General features: G+C 40.9%; 1 protein-coding gene across 11 annotated transcripts in view; it reads right to left on the bottom strand.

Annotated features, from left to right (window-relative positions):
* The window catches only part of PIP5K1A (phosphatidylinositol-4-phosphate 5-kinase type 1 alpha), a 36,787-nt gene extending 24,771 nt beyond the window's left edge, over window positions 1-12,016 (bottom strand). For 3 of the 11 annotated variants that reach the window (XM_082474753.1, XM_082474747.1, XM_082474748.1), the window contains exon 1: window positions 11,478-11,975. In XM_082474753.1, coding sequence (XP_082330879.1) covers window positions 11,478-11,559 — 82 coding nt within the window. In that variant the 5' untranslated portion in view covers window positions 11,560-11,975. Of the gene's footprint in view, window positions 1-2,651; window positions 2,691-11,477 lie in introns of all 11 variants that reach the window. The other 8 variants (XM_082474751.1, XM_082474746.1, XM_082474754.1 and 5 more) reach the window with 6 other exon arrangements.
* Between the last annotated feature and the right edge of the window lie 2,937 nt (window positions 12,017-14,953).

The following is a 14,953-nucleotide window of genomic DNA, read 5'->3' on the forward strand; positions in this document are numbered from 1 at the left end:
GTTCATCTCATAATCAAGCTTTCTCTTCAGAAGGAAGAGGAGGAGCAGAAACAGAGGAAGAGGTGGGAGGAGGACAGAGGGGGGAGGAGAAGTGAGGAAAAAAAAGAGAGAAAAGAAAAGAATACCAACTCAGCATGGCAACACCCGGCTTAGCAATGCCATCCAGCCAATGTTTAAGGAGAACGAGAGTCACCCTTATGGATAAGACTAGAATGTTATTCAACAGAAAGTTTGTTTTTTAGCATCTGTGTGAAAAATGATCTCTGATAAGTATATACTATCATCTTATAATCCCCATATCCACGATCCATATGTACCATCCTCTTTTTGGGTGGGAAACTGAGTATAGGGCAGAGTTCCAATGTTAAATTTCCTCTTCCTCAGGGAAAAACGTTTCCATAGTTTGTTTCCTTCATGACTATGTAACTCCTACTTATTAACAGGCCCTAGACCAAGAAGCATTCTAAACAACCAGCTAATGTTGCTCTAATGGAAGCAAAAAATAAAGCCATGACAAACAGGCTGCATCAGAAAAATAATGGCTCAAATAACTTAATTCTGAGTGGCTCAATAGATGATATAGAGCTAACCATGGTGATTTCAAGCCCTAGTTCCTCTGCAGAAAGATGGAAATGTAAAAGACCTAGAGGACATTATCAAGGATCAAGGTACAAAACTGTACTCAATTACATATTTACTAAAAAAAGACTGACTTGTTGTTCACCAAAAATATTAATAAATAAAAGACCTAGAGGAGCAAGGGTGTACTAACTTTGGGAATTTTTTAAAAATTCTGACCGGAGCAGGTTCAATCTGGCTGAAATTTATAGATATTAAATGAAAGTTGATTTTTAAATAGAACAAGTTGAGAACTTAGTTCCTTCAGCCACATATGAACCTACTTGCCCATTTTCAAGCAAATAAATCAATAACAATTTATATTAAGAAAAAAATCATTCAGCAAGGGCCTTTGAAATTTTAATCTAATCTTATTTATAAGTAAAAGTACAGAGCATAAGGGATGTGCTCAAAATCACAGAGCAAAGGCAGTGACAGAGCCAGAACTGGAATCCATATTCCTAAGCCCCAGTTCAACTCTCTTTCTTCTAAACTATCTTTTGTTTTCAATTTCCTGGCCACTTGGAGTCTAGGTAGGACAAGAAACCAAGGGAACTAGAATACTTTTACAAACTAAATAAATCTCAGAATTGCTAATGGACAATATGAACATATATTTTCTTCCCTTGAGGTATTTCCTTCCCTTCCATTTTCACTGATAAGAGGATTAAGAGCAGAGACCTCCTCCTTCAGTTCCTCTCAATGAAATGAATAACAACACTCTGTTCCTCCAGCAACAGTCATCAATGTCACTGGCAAAAACAGTAGGAAAGTATCTTTCATTTCTTTTAGTGGGATTATCCTTGTTCTGAATCAGACAATGCCAGTATTCTAGAGGAGCAGAAGCTATCTTTCAAGTCTGATACTTGAAAGAGCAGTTTCACAGATGTTAAGGTCCTCACTAGCAGTAGAAAGTACCTTTTTGTCTTTGTAATAAGACATGAACAACTTTAACAGAGAGAGAGAGAGAAAAAAAAAGTTTTTAATTCATCTCAGATTGGAGTTTTCTTTTTGGTGTAAGTGGAACCATGTCTTGCTCTGATTAAAAGCATAAGGGTTACAATCACTGAATTTGCAACGACAAAAAGAGGGCATCTGATGGGTACTCTTGTGTCAGTGATCTTGGAATTGACTGCAGAATCAGTTACCTATCCTTGGCAAAAATCCACATTAACTTCTAAAATATTTTCTTAAAGAATGATCAATAACTCCACATATTATGCACGGAGGAGCTCAGAATTTGGTTGCTTTTTTAAGACAGCTAAAGTCAGAAGGGGAAGTTCCCTTCTGCACTATTCTTTTGTTGAACAACAAATATTTAATCTGGTTTAAAGTCAAGTTAGCTCACAAACAGACTTGCAGATTAGTGAGAGAGCAATAAGGTATAGTGGGTAGGAATGTGGGCTCTGAAACCAGAACACCTAGGTTGGCTAGATTTGAATACTAGATCTACCATTTACAACTAGGTAACTTTGGACAAGTTGGTTAAAATGCTCTAGGCCTTGGTTACCTCATCCATAAAATGGACATATAATAACATGTATTTCATAGGTTTGTTATGAGAATTAAATAAGTCCTGTATAGCACCTAACATGTAATAAATGCTCTATAAATACTAGCAATTATTACTACTATCATTGTGAATTATGAAACCCCATCTACAGGATGGGAAGGGTCAGGGGAAATGAGAGGTACAACAGAAAGGGAAAAGAAAATGAGACTCATTTACTGAAACAAAAGGAAATGGAGTTATGGGAAGACTTCAAGGGAGACAAAAGATAGTGAACTGATTCATTTCATACTGTGGAACTGTGAGAAAAGAAGTTTCTGTGTTAAGACAGCATCTTTTTTGGAGAGGACAGAGGGGAATGGGAGCTAAAGTGAAATAATGCTTGCAAGACATCCACAGCCTTCTCAGAAGGCCATGCACTACTACTAAAAAAAAGTCTGCAATTGTTATGGGGAAGAGGAGTTGGCTGCTAGTAACTGCAAGGAGCTCATGCTTCTTCAGCACAAATACACATCAGTTCTACCTCTCTTATGGTTGACCCCACAGCACAGAAAGTTGAAACCTAAATGAGGAAAAACAGAAAATTATCACTTACTTCTGGGGTTCTACCTGCTTAACAGCAGAATAAGCACATTTAAAAAAAAACAAAAACAAAAACAAAACACACAACAACTCTAAAGTTTAAAATTATGAACAGGACCTGACCTGATGACCCCCAGTACCATACTGTGAAATGTTAGATGATTTTCTGCAGTTCTAGGTAAATGTCAAAAAAAAAGAGACAGAAGGAGAAGCTCAGGCAGAAAAATTCCAGGAAGAAAAAAAAAAAGAAAAAAGAAAAATTCCAGGAGTGATCACAAAACTTGTAACCCAAACAATTTCACACTGGAGTGATTTCAGATTGGCAAAAAAATTCCAGGTATAAAGCTCCTTGCATGCAGGCTTCTATCCTTTTAAAAAAGACTGTGTATACATTTTACTTGACTGTCTTCCACTTGTGACAGCAATTTGGTAATATCTAGCAAAAAGCCTTAAAAACAAATATGTACCATTTGTCCCACAAGTGGGAATTTATCCTAAGGAAATAATTAGTCAAGTGGACAAAGACATATATACAAAGATATTTATTGTAGCACTGTACATAATAACTATAATTGGGTAGATATAATGGGAAAGGATCTAAATGAACAATATAGGTGACATAAGTTGTAGTGCAGTCATAAAATGGACTAGTATACAACCATTATTTTTATGTGTAGGATAAAATCCATTATTTTTATGGATAGGATGTCACAATAAATTGTTGAATGGAAAAAGGTAAAAAAATTACATAATGCAATATTTTTCTAAAACACTTACCTATAAAGTCACATGTATTTATACACATAGAAAAGGTCCAAAAGATTATATACCAGAATGTTAAAATATGACTATACTGGATAGTGGGATTAAGTTGATATTGTAAGTTTAAGTTTCTATTTTTCCTTATCTATATAAATTTTCTGTAACAAATAATTAGATAATTTAACAATCAAAGGAAAGAGATACACACGGATGGCTTTATTATCTTTCTCTGTTTTATAACCATTTTTCCCAGTAAACTAGTGCTCAACAGTCCCACACATACAGACCACCATCAATCCCCTCCCCACACATTAACTCAAGCTCATTACAACATATTATGCTGCTGCAGAGATAGAGGAAAAATGTGAAAAGATGTCTAGAAACCTGCTGACAACTCCAAGCTACAAATAAGCATGACTCCTATACACTCCCTCCCATTCTTTATTATTACTTTGAGATGCCTATACAACCTGAAACAAACCTGTATCAGCACATATAAGAGGTTCCCTCTGAAGAATTTACCTTTCATATCCTTCAGAATATCAATTTTCTCCTATAAAACAGGTATACCTAATTTCAGCAGATCTCCTGGATACGTGAAAAATAAAGATCTAGCCTCAAAATTATCAAAATTAGCTGAGAAATCTTTAATGTTACTAACATAATTTCACAACAGCTGAACTAGCCAAGTCAAGTGCCTAAGTGGAAACAACCCAATCAATTCCTGCTAAAATACAAATTTGAATCATCATACCATGTCACAGAAAATTTTTCTGAGTAACTCTGTACTGGTCTCAAGGAAGCACTCCATTTTGGTCCTTGGCCCCACCCTAAATTGTGTTTGTGATGAAAAGGGTAACCGAAGGCCTTAAAAGAGGAGATAATTGAAACAAAGATATTTTCAGACAGTAAATAGCTCCAAAATATGAGTCGTTGTTCCCCTCCCCCGCCCTGCTCTCAGTGTGTGGAACAAAACAGAGTTGGCCTTAATACCAGAGCCTCTCCCAGTGCTTTCAGAGCAGAAGCATTTCCGTCGGAGATGAGATGACATCATCTACCAGATGAGAAACTAAGAGGCAGTCTGTGACTGACTTCAGTGTTTGAAGTACTCATATAATTTTGGGAGGCTAGAAGTTGGCCGGATGTGCATTCCTCAGACGAGTTTTGCCTGAACAGGTCATAGAGAAGCAATTCCAGAGACCTACCAATACTATTACAAAAATGTGTCAATAATTCTTATATAAAGCAGAAAGAGACAAGCAGACTTTTTGGAAGCAAAATGCTAATTCTTAGAGGGTCTCCTGGTTGATAATATTGAGAGCCAGAGATTTCAAAAGGAAAAAAAAAAAAGCAAAAGCAAAAACCTGCACAAAATACAAGTCATCAGCCCAGCTGTTTGCTGGACTATCTCAAACAAGTTCTCTGGTCCTCTTTAACTTGAAATACTGAATTTTAATTATACCACTGCATGTAGGAGGCATAATATGATATCCAAATGAAAATACTCACAAATATGTCTGAAGTGTCAGCCTACCTAATGAGAAGTACTGCTGAGCACACAGCTCTAAGAGATAGTGTTAAAAGGAAAAAAAGAAAAGGCACTATTACTATGCCCTCAATAAGAACTAAACCAAGCCAATTAAGAAAACCAAGCCACATCTTAGAGAAGAGCTAAATTTTATTTCCTAGCAGGTGTCAATTTTTCCTAAGGATCTTCTAGAAAAAATGAGAAAGGCAAGGATGCCTTAGAAACAAAAGCTCAAAAGCAGTTTGATCTACCAGTCCTGGGGTCAGCTGAGAGCCAACCTGGCTCAGCTAAGAGCCAACTAAGTAAGTAGCAAGGAATGAGCCGCAAATTTACTAAGACCCATCTTGACAACATACAGATTTTATGCAAAGTCTTTGCCACTATTAACAATGTCTTTGAATCTCACTTTCCTAATTTGGAAAATGAGAGGGTTAAATTAAAATATCTCTACATTTCCCTCTAGCGATAATTTTTTTTTTTTTAATTTATTTATCTTTGGCTGCATTGGGTCTTCGTTGCTGCGTGCGGGCTTTCTCTAGTTGTGGTGAGTGGGGGCTGCTCTTCATTGTGGAGCGTGGGCTTCGCATTGCAGTGCTTGTTGCAGAGCACGGGCTCTAGGTGCACAGGCTTCAGTAGTTGTGGCACACAGGCTCAGTAGCTGGGGCACACGGGCTTAGTTGCTCCATGGCACGTGGGATCTTCCCGGACCAGGGCTAGAACCCGTGTCCCCTGCATTGGCAGGCGGATTCTTAACCACTGCGCCACCAGGGAAGCCCTAGTGATAAATTTTTGCTTCTAGTTCTATAAGCCAAATTTCACGGTTCTCAGGCCTCAAATATGTATCTCTTAGCAGCAAAATTTTGGTTGAAATTTGTGAAAAAAATCTGAGTCCTTCTTTAAAAGACCTGAGTCTCCTGGATAAGCCAACCCACAGCCAAGAAGCATTTGAGATTTCTGGCAGATCACCACCTCCCAATTCTATTTCCAAACCTGGTTCTAACTATCTTGAAAAAAAGCAGTGGATATTGCTGGCTTAGAATGTACATATTTGAGCCGAGAAAGTAACTTAAATAATATCATAATGAGCATAAATTACCTCAACAATGCACTTCAATCACCTCCCAGACACTAATGCAAGAAACTAAGAGATATGGCCAAGTTACTTCTCTGCCATCCTTTTTATACAGGTTCTTGTCAATGACAACTTGGAGTTTACCAGGGATGTTTACCTACACTGTGCACAGAAAAGCTAATATACTCTAAGCTATTTATATATCCCTAAAATAAAAAAAGAACCTCTTCCCATTCTCTTCCTGTAACTTCCCTTTGCCCACTCCCCATCAACATTACTGATCCTTTGGGATAGTGCTTACTCTTGGTTAACTCCATATTGTTCAGTTTAGTACACAAGGCAAATAATAAGATATATGGAACTCCCTACAAGGAATCTGCCCTTCTCTCTTTTTACCAGTCTTCTTCAGACTCCAACAATAAGGTGACTTTTTGGGAATCAGATATTTAAAAATTAATACATATTGTATACAGCCATTATAAACAAACAGACTAATTTCACAGGAGGCGAAAGAAAAATGATCAATAACAAAGTTTAAAAAGATGGAGGAGTTGAGGGAAAAAAGTTCACTTCAAACAAAAAAACAGTAAAAGAAACAACAGAAGCTCATAGAAGATATGAATGAAACAGAACCAACACATATGTAGAAACTAAACAATGTTCTCTTTTGATAGGAAAGGGTGGAGAAGTGAAGCACAACAGGGGAAATGAACTAGGAAGGGGTTTCCTCTAGGAAACACCATCAGTCCAAACACTCTCCCTCTGAGACTGAATGATGGGCTGGGGTTTGGAACACAGAGAAACAGAGATTCTCTGCCGAGCTATCAGAAACAGCATACTTCCTGAAGCATACTTGTATCCTTGATCAAGAGGATACACCCAGTAAAAAGAAGAGAGAAGAAACTGACAACTGTGGTCTTTTTGCTTTCTTCATGTCAAGTAAGAATATCCCAAAATTCTAGGAAAGAAAATATCCAGCTTAAAGGACAAAATACTCCCCCACACTTTCCTTCTCCCCAGTTCTGAATGTGGCCTGGTGTTATCGCTGTTGTTCACTTCACAGGCTATAGTTTCCATTATTTATTATCAAAGAAAAATAGACTGATAAAATATTTAACAGCTAGTAGCTAGCACATAGTTAAGCAAAGTTATTAATCAGAACACTTTTATATCAAACCAGAACAGTACACAGAAATTATCAAACAAAACATAATATGTATTTTGATATTCAAAGCTAACTTATAAGTACACATAACCAATTAATATCAGATATTGGATACCTAATAAGTCTATATAATTATACTTGACAGTGGGCTTGAGCAGCCATGGCAGAAATAAATGGATAATTAAAAACAATGACATGCTAATGTCAGTTTTCCAGCAGAATCTACCAAGGGGACAAAAGAAAAAAGGAGGGGGTAGGTGGGTGTAAACCCTCTGCGGAGAAAGCAAAAAGAAAAATCTCTCCCTACTTAGAAAATACCAATCAAAACGAAACCTGGTGATATTCCGCCTACATGGCATTCTGTTCTATCTTTACATTTCCAAATTTCAGTTTCTCACTCCAATAAAGTGGCTTAAGTTGCTTTATTTTTCACTAGTATGGAAGAATTGAAGGGAAAGAGATCAGTCTACAAATGGCCTACACTGTACCAAAGAACACAGACAAAAAACCCCTACCATTTGGAGTTATCAGATTACAGCATACATTTACTGGTGGAGCTCTGCTGGGAAGAACAAAGCCACCAGAATCAAGGACTGATAAGACTGGCTCTACTACAAAAGTTCCAAGCAAAAATCTTCTCTCCTGTGTCTTCCAGGATCTCCCTCAGTAGTTATGGGAAAGTCAGAAAAGGAGCTGTAAAAGTTACCTCCAAATCATTTGTGCTCATGATAAAACCATTTGGTGATGTGTGACAATTTCAGAAATGTTCTGGTCTGAAGCAAAAGGAGCTATATGTTCATGATCTTCTAAGGTTTCAAGTGCTTTTTCTTAGGGGAGTCACACATGATTTTATCACACAGCTCTTATTCCAGGGGAGCAAAGGACACCTCAGTGCTCTAACTTTACTTTTTAACTCCTCCACTAACTTCAAATCAAGTCTCCAAAACAAAAACTCTTGACTCCCTTCCTGGTGGTAAAAAGGGGACTCAGTGGCTGAATTTCAAACTCTTGATGGACTAGTCAAACTGCAGACAGGAGGCTCTCTTACACTGGTGTGACAGATGGTCACACTGTCAACAGCACCTTATCAGGGCTGATTTTATTTTTTAAGTGGTGCCACTGTCCAAATAATGAGGATAGGAGGTAAAGGAAGAGAAGGAATACATTTCCTTTAACACATGAAACAGCTGACAGCAAACTGCATCACCTTTTCTTAACAAAAGTTTAAGAACAAGCACATGATAATGGCTGCTGTAAACTGATATTCATTTATAATTGCCTCCCTCCCACAAATCCAAACATGGTAATTACTCCACTGGGAAAAGATCTCTCAGACATCTCTCAAATATCTCTCAGAGTGAATGCTTTGCTCTACCTTCTGTATTTCACTCGTCAGCAGCTTAAAAGACCAGCTCTCGCTTAATGGTGAAATAATAGAGACAGAGGTTTAATACTGGCAGGGAACAACTGTCCTAAATTACCTGCCCTTCCTAATTTGAATGCCAAAAGATTTTGAGCCTCCAAAGGTTATGAGTGACTTATCTAAAACATCAATTTGTCCCTGAATCCTGACATTCTTATTTTGTATCCACTTTCAACACTGCCAGAGAATCCTGCCTTTAGGATTTCAGTTTCACCAATATTTGAGTTCAGCTAAACACCTAAGTACAGTAACTTGGTTTTAGGATGATTAAAACACAAACACACACAGTCCTACCTTGAATTTCTACAAAGCTAGCCTTTAACAATTTAGGAAATCATAAACCATTGTTTATTCCTGCCAATGTCTTAATTCCCCTGGTACCATCCCGACAGAGCACCACTCCCCTCCAATCACAAATAAAACACATTCTCAGTAGCCTTTTTTGCATCAGAATCAAACATCTTATCCTCTTCAAAAACATATCCTTGAAATGAAATATTCTATTAAATTAAATTCAGTAAGCCAAAACCTAAGTGAGCATGCAGATACACCAAAAAGTCAACACTGCATATCCGCACACGATAATCCCATGTTTTCAGAAATATTTATGAGAATTTTTCTTAATTTCTTAATGCATTTCAGTATTTGCCAAAGAAGCAGAAAAGGAGGGTGTTAAGAAACAAAAGTAAAAAAAGGAATCTAAGCTATTTATTTTTAGTCATTTTTATATCTTGACTTCACATATGAACACAGTAGAGCCAAGGAGCTGTAAAGTCCACTAAAATCTAATATTTGATTTTCTGGTGAAAACACAATAGCAAAAAACACTTATTAAATCTGAATTACATCCTGCTAGTCCTCGGATCTGGCAGGAAATATAAAAACATACAAAAATATCAAATAGTGACATCTAAAATAGATAGTAGGACTTCCCTGGTGGCGCAGTGATTAAGAATCCGCCTGACAATGCAGGGCACACGGGTTCGAGCCCTGGTCCGGGAAGATCCCACATGCCGCGGAGCAACTAAGCCCGTGCGCCACAACTACTGAGCCTGCGCTCTAGAGCCCGCGACCCACAACTACTGAAGCCTGTGCGCCTAGAGATCGTGCTCCGCAACAAGAGAAGCCACCGCAATGAGAAGCCCGCGCATTGCCAACGAAGAGTAGCCCCCGCTCGCCGTAACTAGAGAAAGCCCGCGCGCAGCAACAAAGACCCAAGGCAGCCGAAAATAAAAAATAAATAAATTAAAAAAAAAAAATCAACCTGGTTTCTAATCCCTGATTTGATAGTTAAGTCTGTTTAATGACTGTACACAACAATTCTTCTTTCAGCAGTGGGGGAGGGGGAGAAGAGGCTTTAAATTGAGGAGCTACTGTATTAAAAACACTATCATTTTAACTTTATTCTTCTTCACATTTAGAATGCAACATGAGTTGTTCTGGCCTGCTAATCCTTTATAGGAAAGGTAAAAATCACCTCTCAAGAAATTAAAAATAGATGTACATAAATAAAACTGCAGTTTGGAAAAAGATATTTGTGACCAAATATTTGCTCATCTGAACTGGAATATGAAAGGTGGAACCCTCTATTTAGTCAACTCAAAATGGGAAGGATGCAATCCCAGGCCTAAGGAAATGTCAATGTCTCAGGTAAAGCATCCATCATCTGGCAGCCTCTCCTGTTCACAGTGTAGAGGCAACAGTCACTGTGGAACCCCAGACATTTCTGATGGAAGCTCTAGAACAGTTTCTGACTCAAACTACCCCCCCACACACACAAACCCCAACACCATACATTTTCCCTCCTACACACAATCTGTTGCTTTTCTTGTGGGCTCCTCAGCCCTCCCTCAATCTTCAATAGTTTCTAACCACTTGGAGCTATATTCCCTGGCTCCCTTCTCCAAGTGCCAATGTCGTGCCCAATCATTCCTCCAGTCCATCTCCTATTATGCAATATTCGCCACAGCACTGAGAGCCACCCCCACCCCATCCTTCTCAGGCCTAATTCCCAGCATCACCTCCCTCAACCTTTACTGCAATTCGAGACGCCATCGTTCCGCCTTCTCCATCTGTTTTCAGGGTCTTTTAGCCCTGATTTTCCACATTCCTCAGGTTTTCTTCAAAACCTCCCATTCCTTCCCAAAGTTGGGCAGTCTAGAGATGGGAGTCTCCAAAGGAGAATGTTTGATAAAATGTGTACGTGTATCTGTGCGAGCGCACGCGTGTTTGCGGGCGGGGGGCACGAAGTGAGAAGGAATGACGCATTAGGGGAAGGCTCTGACGAAAAAGACGGCTCCAATAACTCCCACCCCCAACAAAATCCACAATTCCCTAACTCCCCAGCAATGGAAAGCGTCCCATAACGCTTCCATACCTTTTAAGTCCCATGGCTTCTCTTCCACAGTTTCATCCAATTAATCTCGCAATCAACTTGGTTTCTACCTGCCTCTCACACTACGTAATTCCTCCCTACTTATGAAGCCTCCATTTACTCTACTCCCTTCGGTTCCCTTTCTGTTGCCTTCCTACCCCCACCGTCAATCTCCATCCCTTCCTAACCCTACTCCTTCAAAGCCCTCAACCCGGTCTCCTCGAAGCCAGCCAATGTTCCTGACAGCTTCCCTTTTCTCAGTCAAATCCATCCGTTCCTCACACTCCCCCTGCCAGCTCAGAAAGCTAGGAAAGCCTAGTCCTCTGTCCTCCTTACCAGCAACGACTCGGACATCCCCAACTACAGGTGCCCTTCCTGGGTCTCGCTCTTCCTCCCATCGCACAGCTGTCAACAGCCCCCAGCCCACGCTCCGCCCTGATTACCTGAAGACGAGGTGCAGGGAGGGACCCCGGAATCCGCGGATGAAAACCCGACCGCCGACGACCCAGAAGAGGCCGACGCCATCTTGGCAGCCCCCTCCCCCTCAGCGGCCTCGCTCCCTTTCAATCCTCTTCCTCTTCTCCGAGTCGAATCTTCCCCACGTCTCTTCACAGAACCCGCGTTCTGCGGGCCACCTCCCCGCCCCCTCTCTCAGATACGTCGCGCCGGCTCCCGGACCAACTCAGGACCGCACCATTCAGCGGGCATGGGGGAGAACTCTCGTCTCGCACCCTCTCCGCAACTTTAACCGCTTTCCGCGGGAGCTACTTTTCCCTTTCACAACAGAGGAAGCTCAAGCCAGCTGCCGGGACCCCGCGTCCGGACCAAACCACACCTAAAAGAACAGGGTGGGGAGTGAGAAGTCCCAGCGGAGCGAATGCCCCCTCCCCCTCCTCCCTAGCCACAGCCTGTTTATCGCCCAACCCCACCGCTCCACTCCCGGTGGCCAAGGCAATCCAGGCATCGCGCATGCGCCCAACCTTCTCCACGGCCTATCCCATCCAATGGGGGAGGAGGGAGGTCCCCAGAGAAGTCAAGCCAATCAGGAGGCTGCTCCTGGTCACATGACGCGGGTCCCTCGCGCCCTAACAAATCCAAGGGTCGAAGACGGCGCGCCCCTGTCTACGGTGCCTCGGTGAGTAAATCTACGTTCGACTCTTTGAAGGGACTAGGTTGCGAAGCCTGAGCAGGGGATCAGAGTACGCGGGGCTGACCCTTTCAGTTCACAGCCCAGGAAGAACTCCCGATAGAAGCGCCGGTGTCAAGTCAAAGACGTTAAACAGTCGAATATCACAAAACATCACATTCCACCAAGTATTCTTCCGGCTTTACTGCCTTGTTTACCATTTAGTTTAACATGCGTGCATGTCTTGCCTTCCTCTGAATGACATTCGAAACAGATCTACACTTTGCCTCAAACGCAATACTGGGCACAGTGATTGAGTTGAGTAAATATTTGATAAATGAACGAATAACGCCCATTTATTTGATAAATGGACAGGAATAAAGACCTGTCCAAAAGGGCCACGGAAGGCGATCAGAAACCTAACACAATCTTCCTGTGATCCAAGCCCTTAGCCTCTCTCAGTTACCTATGCTCCAAAGGGCATGGAGACTCAGAGAAATTCCCCATTCTAGTCTAGTCTTCGTACTAACCCCGCTCAATTTTAACAAAATACCCTGGAGATTATGAACCCTGATGGGGCTATGAAGACCTGACTATCTCTCTCTGAACAGACTGTAAGCTGCTAGAGAGCAAGGACTGTGTTTCACCCTTGTATCTCCAGCTCCTCCCATGACGTAAGTCTGTACATAGTAGGGGCTCAATAATTATTCGTGGAATGAATAAATGAAGAGGAATGGAGGGAAAATCCTAGGTATTGCAGCCCCCAACATGGGCCTGGTTATCCTCTATCCGGATGTCTTCTGGGTCTTCGAAAGGGAACATAGGACCTGAACGTCCAGAAAATATCTCCAAGCATTTACCTCTGCCTTCTACCCCCTGCCTCATCAAGATCTAAAATAATTGTTTCCCTGCTGCCACCTGCTGGGTTATTCATCTTCCTTTAGGTACTGAAAGTAGACAAACTTCAAATGCTTGGATTACCACTTATAGCATAGCAGTGGGATTGTGTAACATTGAAGTATTTTATGATTCTGATTTTAAAATTGGAAATAGACCAATAAAACCCTGACTTACCAAGGCGGTAAGTCAACAGGGGGATCTTCTCCCTCGGATTTGATCTATGAATTAGATTTCAGCCCTCCTGAAAGAAGAGACCCCTGTTTTGTAGCTTCTTAGGCGTTTTTGTTTCTCCTTTACGTACCAGAAAATAGCTACTGTTACTCCTACCACCTTGTATTATGTCAGTCTGTTTGCTTGTTCGTCTCCCTCATAAGACTGTGAACATTTCAGGGCAAAGATTACATCTTATCCATTTTTATATCTCAGACATCTAGAATAGTGCCGGCACAGAGCAGGTGCCTAGTACATGCTCCTGAATATATGAATAGATGAAGGCAAAATTCAAAAAGTGGGGCTAAGGGTGTTTTCCATATTTTCCCCAAAACCTTGTCTTTGCCTCCACTCCCAGTCAATCCCTGGGGTGGCCTCTGAGTCATAGAGCCACTCTTCCCCAGTAACATTCCTGGCATAGCAGTACTGGGGTGACGTGGCAGGGTGTGGAAGCAGGGGCAGAACAGCACACATTGGCTTGGTGTCCCCAAGGAAATGCAAAAGGGAGTTCACCAATATATCCTTTAGAAAGGGGGGTGGCAATCTGGTGATCTCAAAATAGAGCCACACATACAGACTTGAAGAAAATAGTGTATATACAGACACACACAAACACACACAGCCTTACTAAAGTGACCTTCGTGTCTTAGGACAGTTCCTAACGTCAAAATGGAGTGGCTAGGTCAACATAGAGGCAAAATAAGAGGATGGGTATCTTATTCACTCAATTAGTCATTATTTCATTCATTCATTGAATTAGCATTATTTAGCCTCAACTACATCCTAGGCACTATGGGAATTCCTGGTATACACAGATGAAGATAAAGTCCCTGGCCTCAAAAAGATCACAGACTAATGAGAAAGACAGACACAGAAATGATTAGAATAAAACATAATAGGTGCCATCACAGAGTATGCACAAATGCTGTGTTTTGAAAACCATATTTTCAGAATAAAAAAATGGGAAGAGGGCTTCCCTGGTGGCGCACTGGTTAAGAATCCGCCTGCCAATGCAGGGGACACGGGTTCGATCCCTGGTCCGGGAAGATCCCACATGCCGCGGAGCAACTAAGCTCGTGCGCCACAACTACTGAGCCTGTGCTCTAGAGCCCGTGAGCCACAACTACTGAGCCCGCGTGCCGCAACTATTGAAGCCCACGTGCCTAGAGCCCGTGCTCCACAACGAGAGAAGCCACCGCAATGAGAAGCCTGTGCACTGCAACAATGAGTAGCCCCTGCTCGCTGCAACTAGAGAAAGCCCGCGTGCAGCAACGAAAACCCAACAGAGCCAAAAATAAATAAATAAAATAAATTTATAAAAAAAAAATGGGAAGAGAAGTTGATACACTTTTTTAAAATTAATTTTTATTGGAGTATATTTGCTTTACAATGTTGTGTTAGTTTCTGCTGTACAGCAAAGTGAATCGGTTATACACATACATACATCCACTCTTTTTTAGATTTCCTTCCCATTTAGGTCACCACAGAGCATTGAGTAGAGTTCCCTGTGCTATACATAGGTTCTCATTAGTTATCTATTTTATGTATAGTAGTGTATATATGTCAATCCCAGTCTCCCAATTCATCCCACCTCTCTCCTTCCCTCCTTGGTAACCATAAGTTTGTTTGCTACATCTGTGACTCTATTTCTGCTTTGCAAATAAGTTCAGCTGTACCATTTTT

This window comes from Balaenoptera physalus, assembly GCF_965194825.1.
Source record: "Balaenoptera physalus genome assembly, chromosome: 1".
NCBI lineage: Eukaryota > Metazoa > Chordata > Mammalia > Artiodactyla > Balaenopteridae > Balaenoptera > Balaenoptera physalus.